General features: G+C 45.8%; 1 protein-coding gene across 2 annotated transcripts in view; it reads right to left on the reverse strand.

Annotated features, from left to right (window-relative positions):
• GMIP (GEM interacting protein) overlaps positions 1-14,419 on the reverse strand; it is a 165,996-nt gene extending 151,577 nt beyond the window's left edge. The window contains exons 1-2 of one of the 2 annotated variants that reach the window (XM_075346305.1): positions 14,136-14,419; positions 12,131-12,268 (exon numbers count right to left, since the gene is read on the reverse strand). In XM_075346305.1, coding sequence (XP_075202420.1) covers positions 12,131-12,158 — 28 coding nt within the window. In that variant the 5' untranslated portion in view covers positions 12,159-12,268; positions 14,136-14,419. Of the gene's footprint in view, positions 1-12,130; positions 12,269-13,909 lie in introns of both variants that reach the window. The other variant, XM_075346303.1, reaches the window with a different exon arrangement.
• Positions 14,420-14,653: the final 234 nt, after the last annotated feature.

Here is a 14,653-nt window from a genome sequence, read left to right on the forward strand (position 1 = left end):
CCACCAGTCTGCCTGAACCCTAGGTGGGCGGCCCTATTCCAGCTAGGCAGCCCACTGGTGTGCCTGACAGGGTGTGGTGTGAGGTGTGGTTTGGAATTTTGGATGCTGATGGAGGCAGTACCATAGTTTGGGAACCCAGAACCATGGAGGGTTGAGTCCTGCACCAGAGAATAGGAAGTGCAGTACCCTGTGACGCCCTGACTAGTCCAGGGGCGTCAAATTTGCGCCTGTTTGAACGTGTTACCTGTATAAAAGACACCTGTCCACACACTCAATCACACTCCAACCTCTCCACCATGGCCAAGAGCAAAGAGCTGTCTAAGGGTGGCTTTACACGCTATGAGATCGCTACAGTGATCTCGTTGGGGTCACGGATTTTGTGATGCACATCTGGCCGCTGTAGCGATCTCGTTGTGTGTGACTCCTAGGAGCGATTTTGGATCGTTGCAAAAACGTCCAAAATCGCTCCTCGTTGACATGGGGGTCCGCTCCCAATTATCGCTGCTGTCGCTTGGACGAAGTTGATCCTCGTCCCTGCGGCAGCAAACACCGCTACGTGTGACGCCGCAGGAAGGAGGAACCTCTCCTTACCTGCCACACGCCAGCAATGAGGAAGGAAGAAGGTGGGCGGGATGTTCGTCCCGCTCATCTCCGCCCCTCCGCTTTGATTGGGCAGCCGCTTAGTGACGTCGCTGTGACGCCGAGCGAACCGCCCCCTTAGAAAGGAGGCGGTACACCGGTCACAGCGACGTAGCCGAGCAGGTAAGTACATGTGACGCTGCCATAGCGATAATGTTCGCTACGGCAGCGATCACCACATATCGGCATAACGATAGGGGCGGGTGCTATCACGCTCGCCATCGCTAGCATCAGCTAGCGATGTCGCAGCGTGTAAAGCCCGCTTAAGGACACCAGAGACCAAATTGTAGACCTGCACAAGGCTGGGATGGGCTAAAAGACAATAGTTCACAGAATAGGACATAAATTCAAAAGAAGAACAAAAAACAAAAAAAATCACTAAAAACAGCCTTTAGCCAATAAGAGTCAAAAAGCAAATGCACTAGAACTAGTGCATTTGCTGTTTGACCTTTCTTGGCTAATGTCTGTTTTTGGTGAGGTTTTTTTTTTTTACTTCTTTTGAATTCATGTCCTATTCTGTGAATTATTTTGAATGTAGTGTAGGGACTCGTAAGCGTGGGGACCCTTGACGTTGGATTACGAGCTTATGTATTTTGGCCAAAATATGGACAAATACCTCACTTTATCAATTATCATTTTATATAATTATTATTTCACATTTTTCTGCAGGCTGCAGCCATGCCCCTTTAGGGTGTCTGTCCTGTGTGATGCTCTTATATAGTGCTGGGAAGCCCACCTGATCTAATAGTATGGGCATCATCATAAAGCTGTAAGCCAGACACTGTGCATCACACGTTCCTGTGTCACTGTCGCCTTATGCAAACCTCATCTGTGTGCATGTTTAGCATCAGCAACCACCCCCTCCATGAAATGGTGGGCTGAAAGTGGTTGTCGCATCGGTATACTGTATCTGTGTTTCCCCCGCCTTTAACACAGAGGGCTTTCTGTATACTGCTAGTGCATTTGCTGTTTGACCCTTCTTGGCTAATTGCTGTGTTTAGTGATTATTTTTACTTCTACAGCACAACAGGCGAGCAGCTTGGTGAGAAGGCAACAACTGTTGGGACAATTATTACAAAATGTAAGAAACACAAGATGACTCTCAATCTTATTTTGTCTGAGATCTTGCCTTTTGGGGTAAGAATGATTCTGAGAAAGGTAAGGAATCAGCCCAGAAATACATGGGAGGACCTGTTAAATGACCTGAAGAGAGCTGAGACCACAGTCTCAAAGATTACCGTTAGTAACGCACTAGGCCATCATGGATTAAAATCCTGCAGGGCAAGGTCCCCCTGTTCACACAAAAACATGTCATGGCCAGTATTAAGTTCACCAATGACCATCCAGATGATCCAGAGGAGAGGTGGGGAAAGGCCATGTGGTCAGATGAGACCAAAATAAAACTTTTTGATATCCACTTCACTCACCGTGTTTGGACAAGAAGAGGGATGAATACAACCCCAAGAACATCATCCCAACTGTGACGCATGGCGCTGTGATGAGGGTGGAAATGTGGCGCCCCTGAGGCTTCAGTCGCCACAGAGTATTGCACCCAAATTTGGATGTACTGCTAAACCCGGATCTTGAGGAGGTCAGTCCCTGTTTCACCACATTACACACTCAAATACACACCAGGTTGCCCCTGTCGCCATTGGGGACTGGGCTAGGGTAGGGTAATAAAGGGGTTGATTACAGAGTGGCATTTACAGGATGCCCTCACACAGGTGCCCCAGTCCCACTAGCTCAGGACCTGGGAGGGGGGAGGTGCTGCCAGCAAGGGGAGTCAGGAGCCAACACAACAGTTAGAGAGTTCTCCAGCAGGAGAGGAACGGAGCAGTCGCATCTTACAGGTTCTCCGGTGACAAAGAGGAGACGTTCACACGATTGCCGTGGGGAGAGTCCATCTGCTCCCCTCGGAACCGACGCCACAGAGGGTGGCAGGACCTTATTGAATATCATAGTCCATGTTGGTTTTCCAGAATCTGCCTGGACGAGGAAAGTTTCAAGATTCCCTGACCACAAAGCGCCCTAGAGCACAGTGCCATATAGGATCCGGGGCCTTGGATAACTACAGACCCCACAGCGGAACCGCAACACCTGCATATAGGGACAAGAGTTCTACTTGCGAAACCCAGGGTCCTCTCATAGCTTCAAGCCAGGGGATCCACAGCACAGGCGTTACAAGGAGGGAACCCACCGAACACCACACCGGACTGATTTCTAAATGGGTTCAGGTTTGACGGAGCCCATCAAAGAAAGTGACTGGTATTACCCGGGTGAGTAGCACAGCACAAAGAGTGAGTAAACAACCTAGAACCACAGACATAGACTTGTTTCTTGATTCCCGGCTCCGCCGCCCTGCGCCTCGGTGCCCGCCATTACTACTCCCCCTCATCATCCTCCCCGGGGCCCGCTCCAGCTGTGGGAAGCAATACCATCCATAGCTACTACTACCATCCGCCCCGGAGCTCAGCGACAGCAGCGGTGGCTACTTCCCTGGACGCATACCACAGGAGGCGTTACGACAAACACCTCACTACTACCCCAAAATCCTTCCCCAGCCATCTTCTGTATGTCTCGGGGCAACGGAGCCGGGCTAGACTGCCCGTGACCGCGACAGTCGACGGCCCGGCGACGAGTAGGTTACCCACCTGCCCCGTGGGGCGCTACAAAATCATCATACTTTGGGGGTTTTCTACAAAGGGGACTTGACAACTGAAGCAAAAATGGATGGGGTCATGTATCGCTAGATTTTGGCCAACAACCTCTTTCCCTCAGTAAGAGCATTGAAGAGGGGTCATGGCTGGGTATTCCAGTATAACAATGACCTGAAAAACACAGCCAGAGTAACTAAGGAGCGGCTCCGTAAGGAGCATGTCAAGATCCGTCAGTGGCCTAGCCAGTCTACAGACCTGAACCCAATAGAAAATCTTTGGAGAAAGTTGAAACTCAATGTTGCCCAGAGACAGCCCCGAAACCTGAAAGATCTGGAAAAGATCTGTATGGAGAAGTGGGATGAAATCCCTGCTGCAGTGTGCAAACCTGGCCAAGAACTACAGTAAACATCTGAATTCTGTAATTGCAAACAAAGGTTTCTACCAAATAAAAGTTCTGTTTTCTATTGTATCAAATACTTATTTCATGGAATAAAATTCAAATTAATTATTTAAAAATCATACAATATGATTTTCTGGATTTTTTTATATTCTGTTTGTCACAGCTGAAGGGCACCTACGATAAAAATTACAGACTTCTTCATTCTTTGCAGGTGGGAAAACTTCAAAATCAGAAGTGTATCAAATACTTATTTTCCCCATTATATCATGTCCTCATGTCCTGTTTATAGACCACATTATCTTCATTGAGGACAGCACTTTCCATTCTTCACTTAATGTGGCAGATCCTAGTATAGTGAGTTATTTGGAACCATATTAAAGAATACACTAAAGACGCTGTGATGTAATGTTATTACTGGACTGGCTTCCTCTAGTTGTGGTTGTGTTCCAGGCAGCAGTGTAGGGAGTTTCAGGTGAGTAGTTAAATTCCACTCTATTGCCTTCAGAGACAAATGATATAGTAAAGGCCAGTGTATAGCAAAACAATAAAGAGCATTGTATATTACAATTATATTGTGGATCACCCAAACGCTTAGATGGCCGCACACCTCACAGGGTTCTTACCTTTACCTACACCAGGCGTCCCAAACCCATGGCCATATGTGGCTCGCGGGCCCATGATATGTGGCTTGCGGCTGTCTGCCATCTTAGTGCATTAGCACCAGATCAAGCAGAAAGCTATAAAAGGGAAGGTCTCCAGTTGGTGACTTTTGAATAGCCCAACATAGAAGAGCAGATCTAGATGCTCATATATGAGATGCGAAGGGGAATACATATGGTAAGTGTAACACTCGTGGCCAGTGTAGGGACATCGAGCAGGATTAGTGGACCCACTGGACCAGAGGTGGGACTCGGGATTACTCTTTAGTGGGAGGGGTTTAACTAAACGCCTGCAGCGAGGCAGACACCAGGTACCACTCCCAGGGCAGTGACTAGAACTGTGTCAGCTGACCCCTCAGGACAGGAGAAGGACTTGAGTACGGATACAGATGCAGGCAGGTACAGGTGAGATGACCAGGGCAGGCAGGTACAGGTGAGATGACCGGGGCAGACAGGCAGCTGGGTATGGACAGGTATGGTGGGCATAGCAGGGACAGATAAATATGGGAAGGCAGACTCAGGTGCAGGAGACGGACACAGGGGTAATGGGACCTTACAACTAAATAGACAGACAGGACACTGACAAACCAAAGGTATTGTGCAGGCACCTGCCCTAATGGGAGGGTGATGGATTCCATTTTTCCCTGCCCCCTTCCTCCCCTCATTGACTTACTGTTGGTTCCAGACTGGGCTATGCTGGAGGATCCATGCACCGCACATTTTTCCGGGGACCATATATCCTGGTAAGCTGAAAATACTTTTTTCTGCTGTCTTAAATACATAGTGCCTCTCAGCCATAGGCTGAGTGACATTTCCTGGAAATAGCATGCTGACCCTTTAAGAGGAGGGCCAGTGCGCGCATGCCTTCAGCACACTCCCGGGAGACCTGGGATGCGTGCACAGGCTATGGGAGAGGAAGGAAGCAGCAGCCCACGTGGATTGGAGAAGTATGCTGTCATGATGTATGTAGTTTTCTCCATCCCATATTTTTGTACAAGATGCCATGTGATGTATTTTACCTTCTCACTGTATTTGCTGTAATACTATGTCAGGATGTGATGTCACTTTCCTTTGGTTGTACTTACTGAACACTTTGAAATGTCTTGGGATGTAAGTGACCATACCTTCCCCCCAGCCTGTATCATATTGCAATCAGGCTTCAGCAGTAGCTATTGTCATTGATTTGGTGGGGGTTGCATATATATATATATATTGTTCTTCTCAGCATGGGACTGCTCCAATCTACAACTTGGTAAACAGAACAGAGCCAGCAGTCTAAAGTCCATTCATGCATCAAATGGCCAGGGGGAGGTGTGCCCACCTAAGGGGCTGATCCCAGGAGAGAAGAACATGTTAGTTCAGTTAGTGGGATCTCGGCTGAAGACGTACTAGGATATATAGCTGAGGCTGGATCCTGGGGTCTGTGTGTGTGGACTGTTACAGACTGGAGATCCGCGGCCACGTGGGATTGTGCTTTGTTGAGTGAAGGGTGAGGACCTGTGCTAAGGCCAGCTCCTTATCGCCCGTACATGGACGATTGGACTTTGAGGACTTTTGCATTCTCCTTGGCGCCCCCCGGACCTATTTCCTTTGTGTGGACTCTAAAGAACCATTTTAATATTGCATGTTTTATGCTCCCTGCCTCATTACATCTTCTTGGATTGTTCCTTGGCCTGGCGTCCCTTACTGCTCTGTCGCATACCCCATCACAAACTGGTGGCAGCGGCGGGATCAGAGCAGAAAGAATGGAGGACAACGGCCCATTAACATCTGGATTCAGAACCTCAGGATACAGGAACTGGACTGTGGTGAGCCTACAAACAATGGCCCGTGAATTAGGAGTCGGTTACAAAGGACTCTCTAAGGAGCAACTAATTGAGGCATTGGAAAACGCTTGCCTGCAAGATGGCACCGAGGAACAATTTCCACAGCAAAGGGAGGAAAGACGGGAGCTGGAGGTAAATACCCAAAAAAGTCAATGGATTGTGTGGTATGAGGAGGAGATGGCACTGCTTGGAGATGAGGCCACCATAGAAGATAAGAGGGAGGCCATTCGCAGAGCTCAAGAGAGGGCAGCATTGCTGGAGAGGAGATTTGCTGTGGAAGCAGCTAGAGGCTCCAGACAAACTTTAACCACAGCACCAACTATGAGGGAATTCTCCAGAGTGTCCCGCAAGGACTTTAAGCCATTTAATGAAGCTGCAGGTGACATTGAGGGCTTCTTTCAGGACTTTGAGCATCAGTGCCGATTAATGGAAGTCCCAGAAAGAGAGCGAGTCAGACACCTGGTGGGCCTCTTGGAGGGTGGAGCTGCCGACGCCTATAGAGCTATGGACCCTCAGTGGAATTGTGAGTATGGGGAGATAAAACAGACCATTCTGGAACATTATGCTGTGACCCCAGATACTTATAGGACTAAGTTCCGTACATTAGCCTGTGATGGAGAAGTGTCTTTCAAGATGTTTGCCCACAGACTGAAACAAGTATGCCATCGCTGGCTGGAGGGAGAGGGGGCCTTAACTTGGGAGACGTTCATCCAGGTCATCCTAAAAGAACAGTTTTATGCCAAGTGCCCTACTGAGATTCGGGAATGGGTGCGTGAGAGGAGACCAGAGACAATGGAACAAGCTGCTGCTCTAGCTGATGAGGTGCTCACTATCAAGCCTCAATGGAAGAAGCTGCTAGCAGAGGGAGCAAAAATGACCAGCTTCCCAACACCAGAGGTTCCTTGTCCTTCAGTGTCCAATGTTCCTGGACCTAGATCACCACATCATGTGGATACCCGTGTGTACGTGCCTCCAGTTGTTTCTACCACATTTTTTGGAATACGACGAGGAGAGAAAGTAGAAGAGCGGAGATGTTATAGCTGTGGGCATCCCGGACATCTGCGGGCCACATGCCCATCTATCCAGTGGAGTCATCCTCCAAATCGACAACCACCTCCAGCACCTGCACCTCCCTATCAGTCACCAAGGTCTCCTACCTACTTCTCCAGAAGGCAAACTGGAAGGAGTGAGATGCAGCGCAGATGTTATCAATGTGGGCAGCCTGGTCATCTGCAAGCTCACTGTCCAGGTGTTCAGAGGCAGAACAGCTGCAGACCACTTTTGCCTGTCCATTATCTACAGACATCTTCAGCAGGAGAAGAGCTGGATTCAGGCCCTGATGATTTGCCAAGTGACCCTGATATGTTGACTTCCCTACCAGGAGTCTATGGAGTGCGAGCCACAGCCACGCGTTCTTATGATCTTCAGCATAAACATCTACAGGAGGTCGTGCTGGATGGCCAAAAAGTTGTTGGCTTTCGTGACACTGGGGCTTTTCTCACCATCGCAGATCCCCGAGTAATTCAACCAGAAGCAATTCAAAAGGGACCAGGAATTGCCATTGAATTGGCTGGAGGTACTCAAAGATACATTCCAAGAGCGAGTGTGACCCTGGATTATGGCTTTGGGGCAAAACAATGCATAATCGGTGTGATGAGCGGCCTTCCTGCAGACATACTCCTAGGCAATGATGTGGGAGATATACAATGCCAATTTGTGGGTGCAGGAAGCAGAGTTTAAGTGAAGGAGGATATAAACTGGACCCGAACATTCAACCCTACATCTTCATCATACACTAAAGAACCTGGAGCCTTGAGTCCTGTCAGCCATGCCTGCATGTACTTAACCAGCGACCTGTAGAGGTCCCTAGTACGTACACAAGTTGGGAGGGGAAGGAATTGTCATGATGTATGTAGTTTTCTCCATCCCATATTTTTGTACAAGATGCCATGTGATGTATTTTACCTTCTCACTGTATTTGCTGTAATACTATGTCAGGATGTGATGTCACTTTCCTTTGGTTGTACTTACTGAACACTTTGAAATGTCTTGGGATGTAAGTGACCATACCTTCCCCCCAGCCTGTATCATATTGCAATCAGGCTTCAGCAGTAGCTATTGTCATTGATTTGGTGGGGGTTGCATATATATATATTGTTCTTCTCAGCATGGGACTGCTCCAATCTACAACTTGGTAAACAGAACAGAGCCAGCAGTCTAAAGGTTGCTTTACACACTGCAAAATCGCAAACGACATCGCTGTAACGTCACCGGTTTTGTGACGTTACAGCGACCTCCCCAGCGACATTGCAGTGTGTGAAACACATCAGCGACCTGGCCCCTGCTGTGAAATTGTGAACAAATCGTTCAGGACCATTCTTAGGTCCTTTGTTTCCCGCTGTGCAGCATGATCGCTAGAAAGTTTCAGTGTGTAAAGGGGACTTTACAGCGACTTCCCCTTCAAATAGCTGCTTTGACACGTTCCCAACAACCAGCTAGGTCGTTCTGCAGGTCCGGATCGCTGTTGCGTCGTTGGCCAGGTCTGCCTGTTTGACAGCTCACCAGAGACTTTGTAGCGATCCCGGCCAGGTTGGGATCGCTGGTGGGATCGCTAGAAAGTTTCAGTGTGTAAACCCAGCTTTAAGTCCATTCATGCATCAAATGGCCAGGGGGAGGTGTGCCCACCTAAGGGGCTGATCCCAGGAGAGAAGAACATGTTAGTTCAGTTAGTTGGATCTCGGGTGAAGACATACTAGGATATATAGCTGAGGCTGGATCCTGGTGTCTGTGTGTGTGGACTGTTACAGACTGGAGATCCGCGGCCACGTGGGATTGTGCTTTGTTGAGTGAAGGGTGAGGACCTGTGCTAAGGCCAGCTCCTTATCGCCCGTACATGGACGATTGGACTTTGAGGACTTTTGCATTCTCCTTGGCGCCCCCCGGACCTATTTCCTTTGTGTGGACTCTAAAGAACCATTTTAATATTGCATGTTTTATGCTCCCTGCCTCATTACATCTTCTTGGATTGTTCCTTGGCCTGGCGTCCCTTACTGCTCTGTCGCATACCCCGTCACATACGCGACCCAGCCGCGGCAGTAAGTCGGCGTCCCTTCAGTGATGCCAGCGCTACAGTAAGTTGGAGAAATGATGATTCTGCCAGCTTGAGGGGTGCTTCAGGATGGAGAGTTTGGTGGGAGTGCTTGATGTAAGAATATCGAATGGGGGTAAATTGATAACCCCTGCATGTAAGTCCATTGCCTTTAGGGGAAGGGGGGGCAATTTACTCAATGTGCTTTCTGAGGGGAAGCTTTGGCTGTTATAACACCAGTTTTTGTGCTGGGGGAGCACTGGACATGGCTCATGACCATCTCTCAGAGATGAATGTTGCTCGCAAGGTAAGAGTGGTTAGGGACCACTGCCCTACAGGAATAAAGTTGCAAGAGTTACCATCTGTGAAGCAGAAACATTTTACACAGAGGCTCGTATATCTTTCCATAGGAAGCCACAACTCTTGAATGTTTTACAACAATCCAATCACCCAGATGGCACCTGGTTGGCTTTGGTAACTTCTCCTCTGCTTTGCTCCACCACTACAGGAGGTGACTCCTTACAACCTGCTCAGGTGTTTCTTCCATTTGCCTAAAGGTGTTGAGCAGACACCTCCCCTAATGGGAGGGTGCCTTAAATACATAGTGCCTCTCAGCCTGCAGCACACTCATATGTTTTTAGTCACTCAGGTCCATTCATCTTGGATGGCCACTCTAGACATCCAACCATCTTTCTCTGCAGCTGCATCACTTACACTGACCTGCTCCACAGCTGGGTTCTTATGTCATCCCCTGGTATATGTCCAGTGGGCATTTTGACATCAAATACAACACATATCCACATATTGACTACAACTATGAGAATAACAAAACTCAGGGTCTACATGCCTCCATGGTCTGATATATATAACAATAAAGTAGTGCATAATGATATAATAAATAGAAAAACATAGAAAATGCATAACAAAACATATAATAACATATAATAGTAGAGAGCTGTATATAACAATTTATCACGTAGGTCTTTAAAATCAGATAAATAACTAAAAAATACTGTACATCACAGTATATTAGAAATGGACTAAATAGTGTATATAAGTATAATAGAGTAAATGGTATAACAATATACCGCAAAGCAGTGTCTACTAATATGTAGAATTAAACAGTAGATGGCTGCATACAGTGGCATGCAACAGGTTGGGCACCCCTTGTTCAAAATTACTGTTATTGGGGAACAGCTAAGCAAGTTGAAATGATCTCTAAAAGGCATAAAGTTAGAGATGACACATTTCAATTATATTTTAGGCAAAAAAAAAATCATTTTAATCTTTTCCATTTTTAAACGAACGAAAAAAAAAATGGGCCAATGCAAAAGTTTGTGTACCCTGCATGGTTAGTACCTAGTAGCACCCCCTTTGACAAGTATCACAGCTTATAAATTATTTTTAGCCAAGAGTCTATCAATTATTGTTTGAAGGATTTTCTTCCATTCTTCCTTGGAAAAGTCTTCCAGTTCTGTGAGATTCCCATCTCTTTTGAGGTCTAGCCACAGATTTTCAATGATGTTCAGATCAGGAGACTGTGAGGGCCAGGTTAAAACCTCCAGCTTGCGTCTTTTGAGGTCGTTTATTGTGGATTTTGACATGTGCTTAGGATCATTATCCATTTGCAGAAGCCATCCTCTTTTCAACTTCAGCTTTTTTACATATGGAGTTATGTTTGTATCAAGAATTTGTTGAAATTTCATTTCATTGAATCCATTTTTCGCTCTACTCCTAAAATGTTCCCTGTGCTATTGGCTGCAACACGACCCAAAAGCATGATTGATCCACCCCCATGCTTAATGGTTGGCGATAGCTTATTTTCCTGAAATTCTGTGCCCTTTTTTCTCCACAAATACCTTTGATTATTGTGGTCAAAGAGCTCTATTTTAACTTCACTGGTCCTTAGGACCTGTTTCCAAAATGTCTCAGGCTTGTTTAGATGTTCTTTTGCATACTTCTGATGCTGAATTTTATAGTGCGGACACAGGAGAGGTTTTCTTCTGATGGCTCTTCCATAAAGGCCATATTTGTGCACGTGTCTCTGAACAGTAGAATAATGTACCACAACTCCAGAGTTTACTAAATCTTCCTGAAAGTCTTTTGCAGTCAAGTGGGGTTTTCTGATTTGCCTCTCTATCAATCCTACCAGCAGCTTTCACAGAAATTTTGCTTGATCTTCCAGATCTTATCTTGACCTCCACTGTTCCTGTTAGCAGCTATTTCTCAATTACATTTCAAACTGAGGAAAGGGCAACTTGAAAGCACTTTGCTATCTTTTTATAGTCTTTTCCTGCTCTGTGGGCCGTTACCATTTCTATTTTCAGAGTGCTAGGCAGCTGCTTAGAACAACCCATGGCTGCTGTTTTTTGACACAAGGTTAGAGGAGAATAGGTTTTTATAAAGCTGTGAAATTTGCATAATTTGGCCTTTCCTAACGAGGATAGTGAACAGGACATAACCTTAACAGGCTACTTAAGGTCTGAAACCTTGGTCAAAGTTATCTGAGCACACAAATCTCCAAGGGTGCCCAAACTTTTGCATCAGCCCATTTTCCTTTTTGTAATTTTTAAAATGTAAAAGATGAAAGTAAATTATGTTTTAGTGTAAAATACAACGGAAAAATGTTATGCCTTTTAGAGATCATGTCATCTTCCACTTGCAATAACAGTAATTTTGACCAGTGATGCCTAAACTTTTTTATGCCACTGTATAGCCATATAGTATAGAACAGAGGATAAGATATAAAGTGATATATTGGAGGCAATATATCACAATATAACACAGAGAAATGAATTATAACGGATATACTGATTAACTGGAATAAGTGACTAGTCCGTATGCGGTGCATTGTGTCATACCTCGCACTCTGTTGATGAGGTTCGTCATTGCCTCTTGTACACAGTGAGATTTTAGTGCTGGATACTTGAAGAGCAGAAATACAACTGATTGAAGTAATTCGGATAACTTGAGCTCAGCGTAATCACAAGAAGAGAAACCTATAAGAGAATTGGCAACAAGCAGGCAAATAAGTGCCAGAATTCGGAAGCCACTTTCCCCTTAAAGGGAACCTGTCAGGTCCAATATGCACCCAGGACCACGAGCAGTTCTGGGTGTATATTTCTATTCCCGGCCTAACTGTCCCTATATCTAGTAGCATAGATAAAGAGATCTATAGAAAAAGTATGTCTAAGAATCTTTTATCATATTCTAATGAGCGCAGGGACTAGTCTCAAGGGCGTTAGTTCCTGCGCTCATTCCGCCCTCTTAGAATGTTAGCACACCCACAAGTTTATGCTATTCAATGCCCATTGCCCAGTGTCATCATTGGTAGTGATGTGCATACCTGTGTCCATTGCACCGCCTCGGAATGCCGGGCATAGGGTCAGTGCACATGATCAGAAGACCCGGCATGTCCGGTCATGTGCACTACACCAGTTTGAAGCCGGGACACGTACACCCAGCTTCATGGTGCTCATGACCGTAAGTCCGGGGATAATGCACACTGAGCTTAAATCCAGCGTCGGCCGCAGTGGCAGCAGAGGTAAGCGCAACCATGCCTCTAATGCTGCACCTTCACTAGCATGTTAGTACACCCAATGGGGTGTGCTTATATGCTAAGGGGACCAACTTGCGACTAGTCCCTGGCCTCATTAGCATATAATAAACAATCTTTAGAAATACTTTTTCTAAAGATCTCTTTATGTAAGCTACTAGATACAGGGACAGTTAGGCAGGGATTAGCAATATGCACCCAGAACTGATTGTGGTTCTGGGTGCATATTGCACCTGACAGGTTCCCTTTAAATTTATTGATACACCATTGGAGTACAGAGACACAGACTGAAGCTCTTGAGTACCTGATAAAAACCCTGTAATTGTGCCGATCCCATATATAATACCTGCGTCTAAGTAGGAAACCTTTAGGCCCCACTAGGCGCTGGGGCTCGTGTGTGAGGTCTACTTTGGCTAGTAAGGCATAAGCCAGTGTAAACTTTCCATTAATTATAATACAAAACATAAATACCCCGCTAATACTCATTGGTAGCCAATGATATATGCATCTTCCAGCTAATTACATCAAGTAGCATTTCTAGATTTGGAAGTCATTACCGTATTGACCTAATTATAGGAAGTCATTGACCTCCTAATCCTTGGAAAATCCAACATTTAACATGAAAGCTTAACCTTAAATCAGTCTTACAATAACCTTTACACTCAAACAACATCCTCGTGTGTATATCTGGCATCTTACACAAGGCTAGACATTCAACTTAACCCTACATAGAGCATATATAGGACTGAGGTTGAGTTATGTTCTGCAAATCCAAGAGCACCTGAAAAGGACATTTCGGTATTTAATACCAACCAATAGCCTTGATCCAGAAGCCTAAAAACATTAATTGCAACTCCTGAAGAACAGAAGAATTCAATTCATTGGTCTCAGCACTTTTTTCTATGATGAGACCCCAGGACTACCACCAAAGTCAGAAGATACCATAATAAAAAATGCCAATAAATTTAAGGTCAATGGACAATTCAGATCCTTCATTATCCATATTTTCTATACCATACTGAGCACATCCACAAACATTTCACACTATAGGTTTTCTCTTCAGATATTTCAAAGAACTTCTCACCTGACCCTTGGTAGACATCTCTCATCTCCTGAAGCTTCTGGTCCACTTGCCTGAGCCGGGAGCAGAACTGGATCAATTGTGGAGACTCTACCGGGGCACCATGTCTCTCCAATGATGATGAGTGGAAAAGAGCCGATAGATAGCACTCCCCAACAAGGCATCTTGACGTAGCCCCAAGTTTCCCGATACAGCTCATATCTAAATTAATTGGGTAGGTTTCACTCACCAAGGTCAAATAGATCCTATATGTACGAAGGAGAGGCTCATCGTGCCTCTATCCTAGCTCCCCATGCTGTTCTTGCTTCAATAATGAATGACTGGGCTGGAGAGCTGACATTCTACGTATAGCTTTATATATAGAATTAAAGTATCTCTACCTCCAAAACTGGGACACAAGAGCTGACACTTACTACAGTGAATGAACCCCCTTAACTATAAAGTCTCCTAAGCCAGGAGGACAATTCAGTCTGACATTCCCCATCTGTCTGCTAAAGAAGTGATGCTCAGTAGTATCTCCAAATCCGGATTTCGGATACCAAGGAAATTATAACAATGAGGGTGAGAAAAGGAAACGCCCTAATGACTGTCACTACCGGATAAACACACGGTGTCTATGAGTAAGACCGGGTCTGGACATGGTACCACTCTCCTGCCATGTGTAGACTTACATTTCTCCTTATATTCAGCTGGAGAGATTGAATTCAGTGACTACGTTTTGGGGGAAATAAGGTTTAGAAGATCTTT

The sequence above is a fragment of the Anomaloglossus baeobatrachus genome, chromosome 4 (genome assembly GCF_048569485.1).
Source record: "Anomaloglossus baeobatrachus isolate aAnoBae1 chromosome 4, aAnoBae1.hap1, whole genome shotgun sequence".
NCBI lineage: Eukaryota > Metazoa > Chordata > Amphibia > Anura > Aromobatidae > Anomaloglossus > Anomaloglossus baeobatrachus.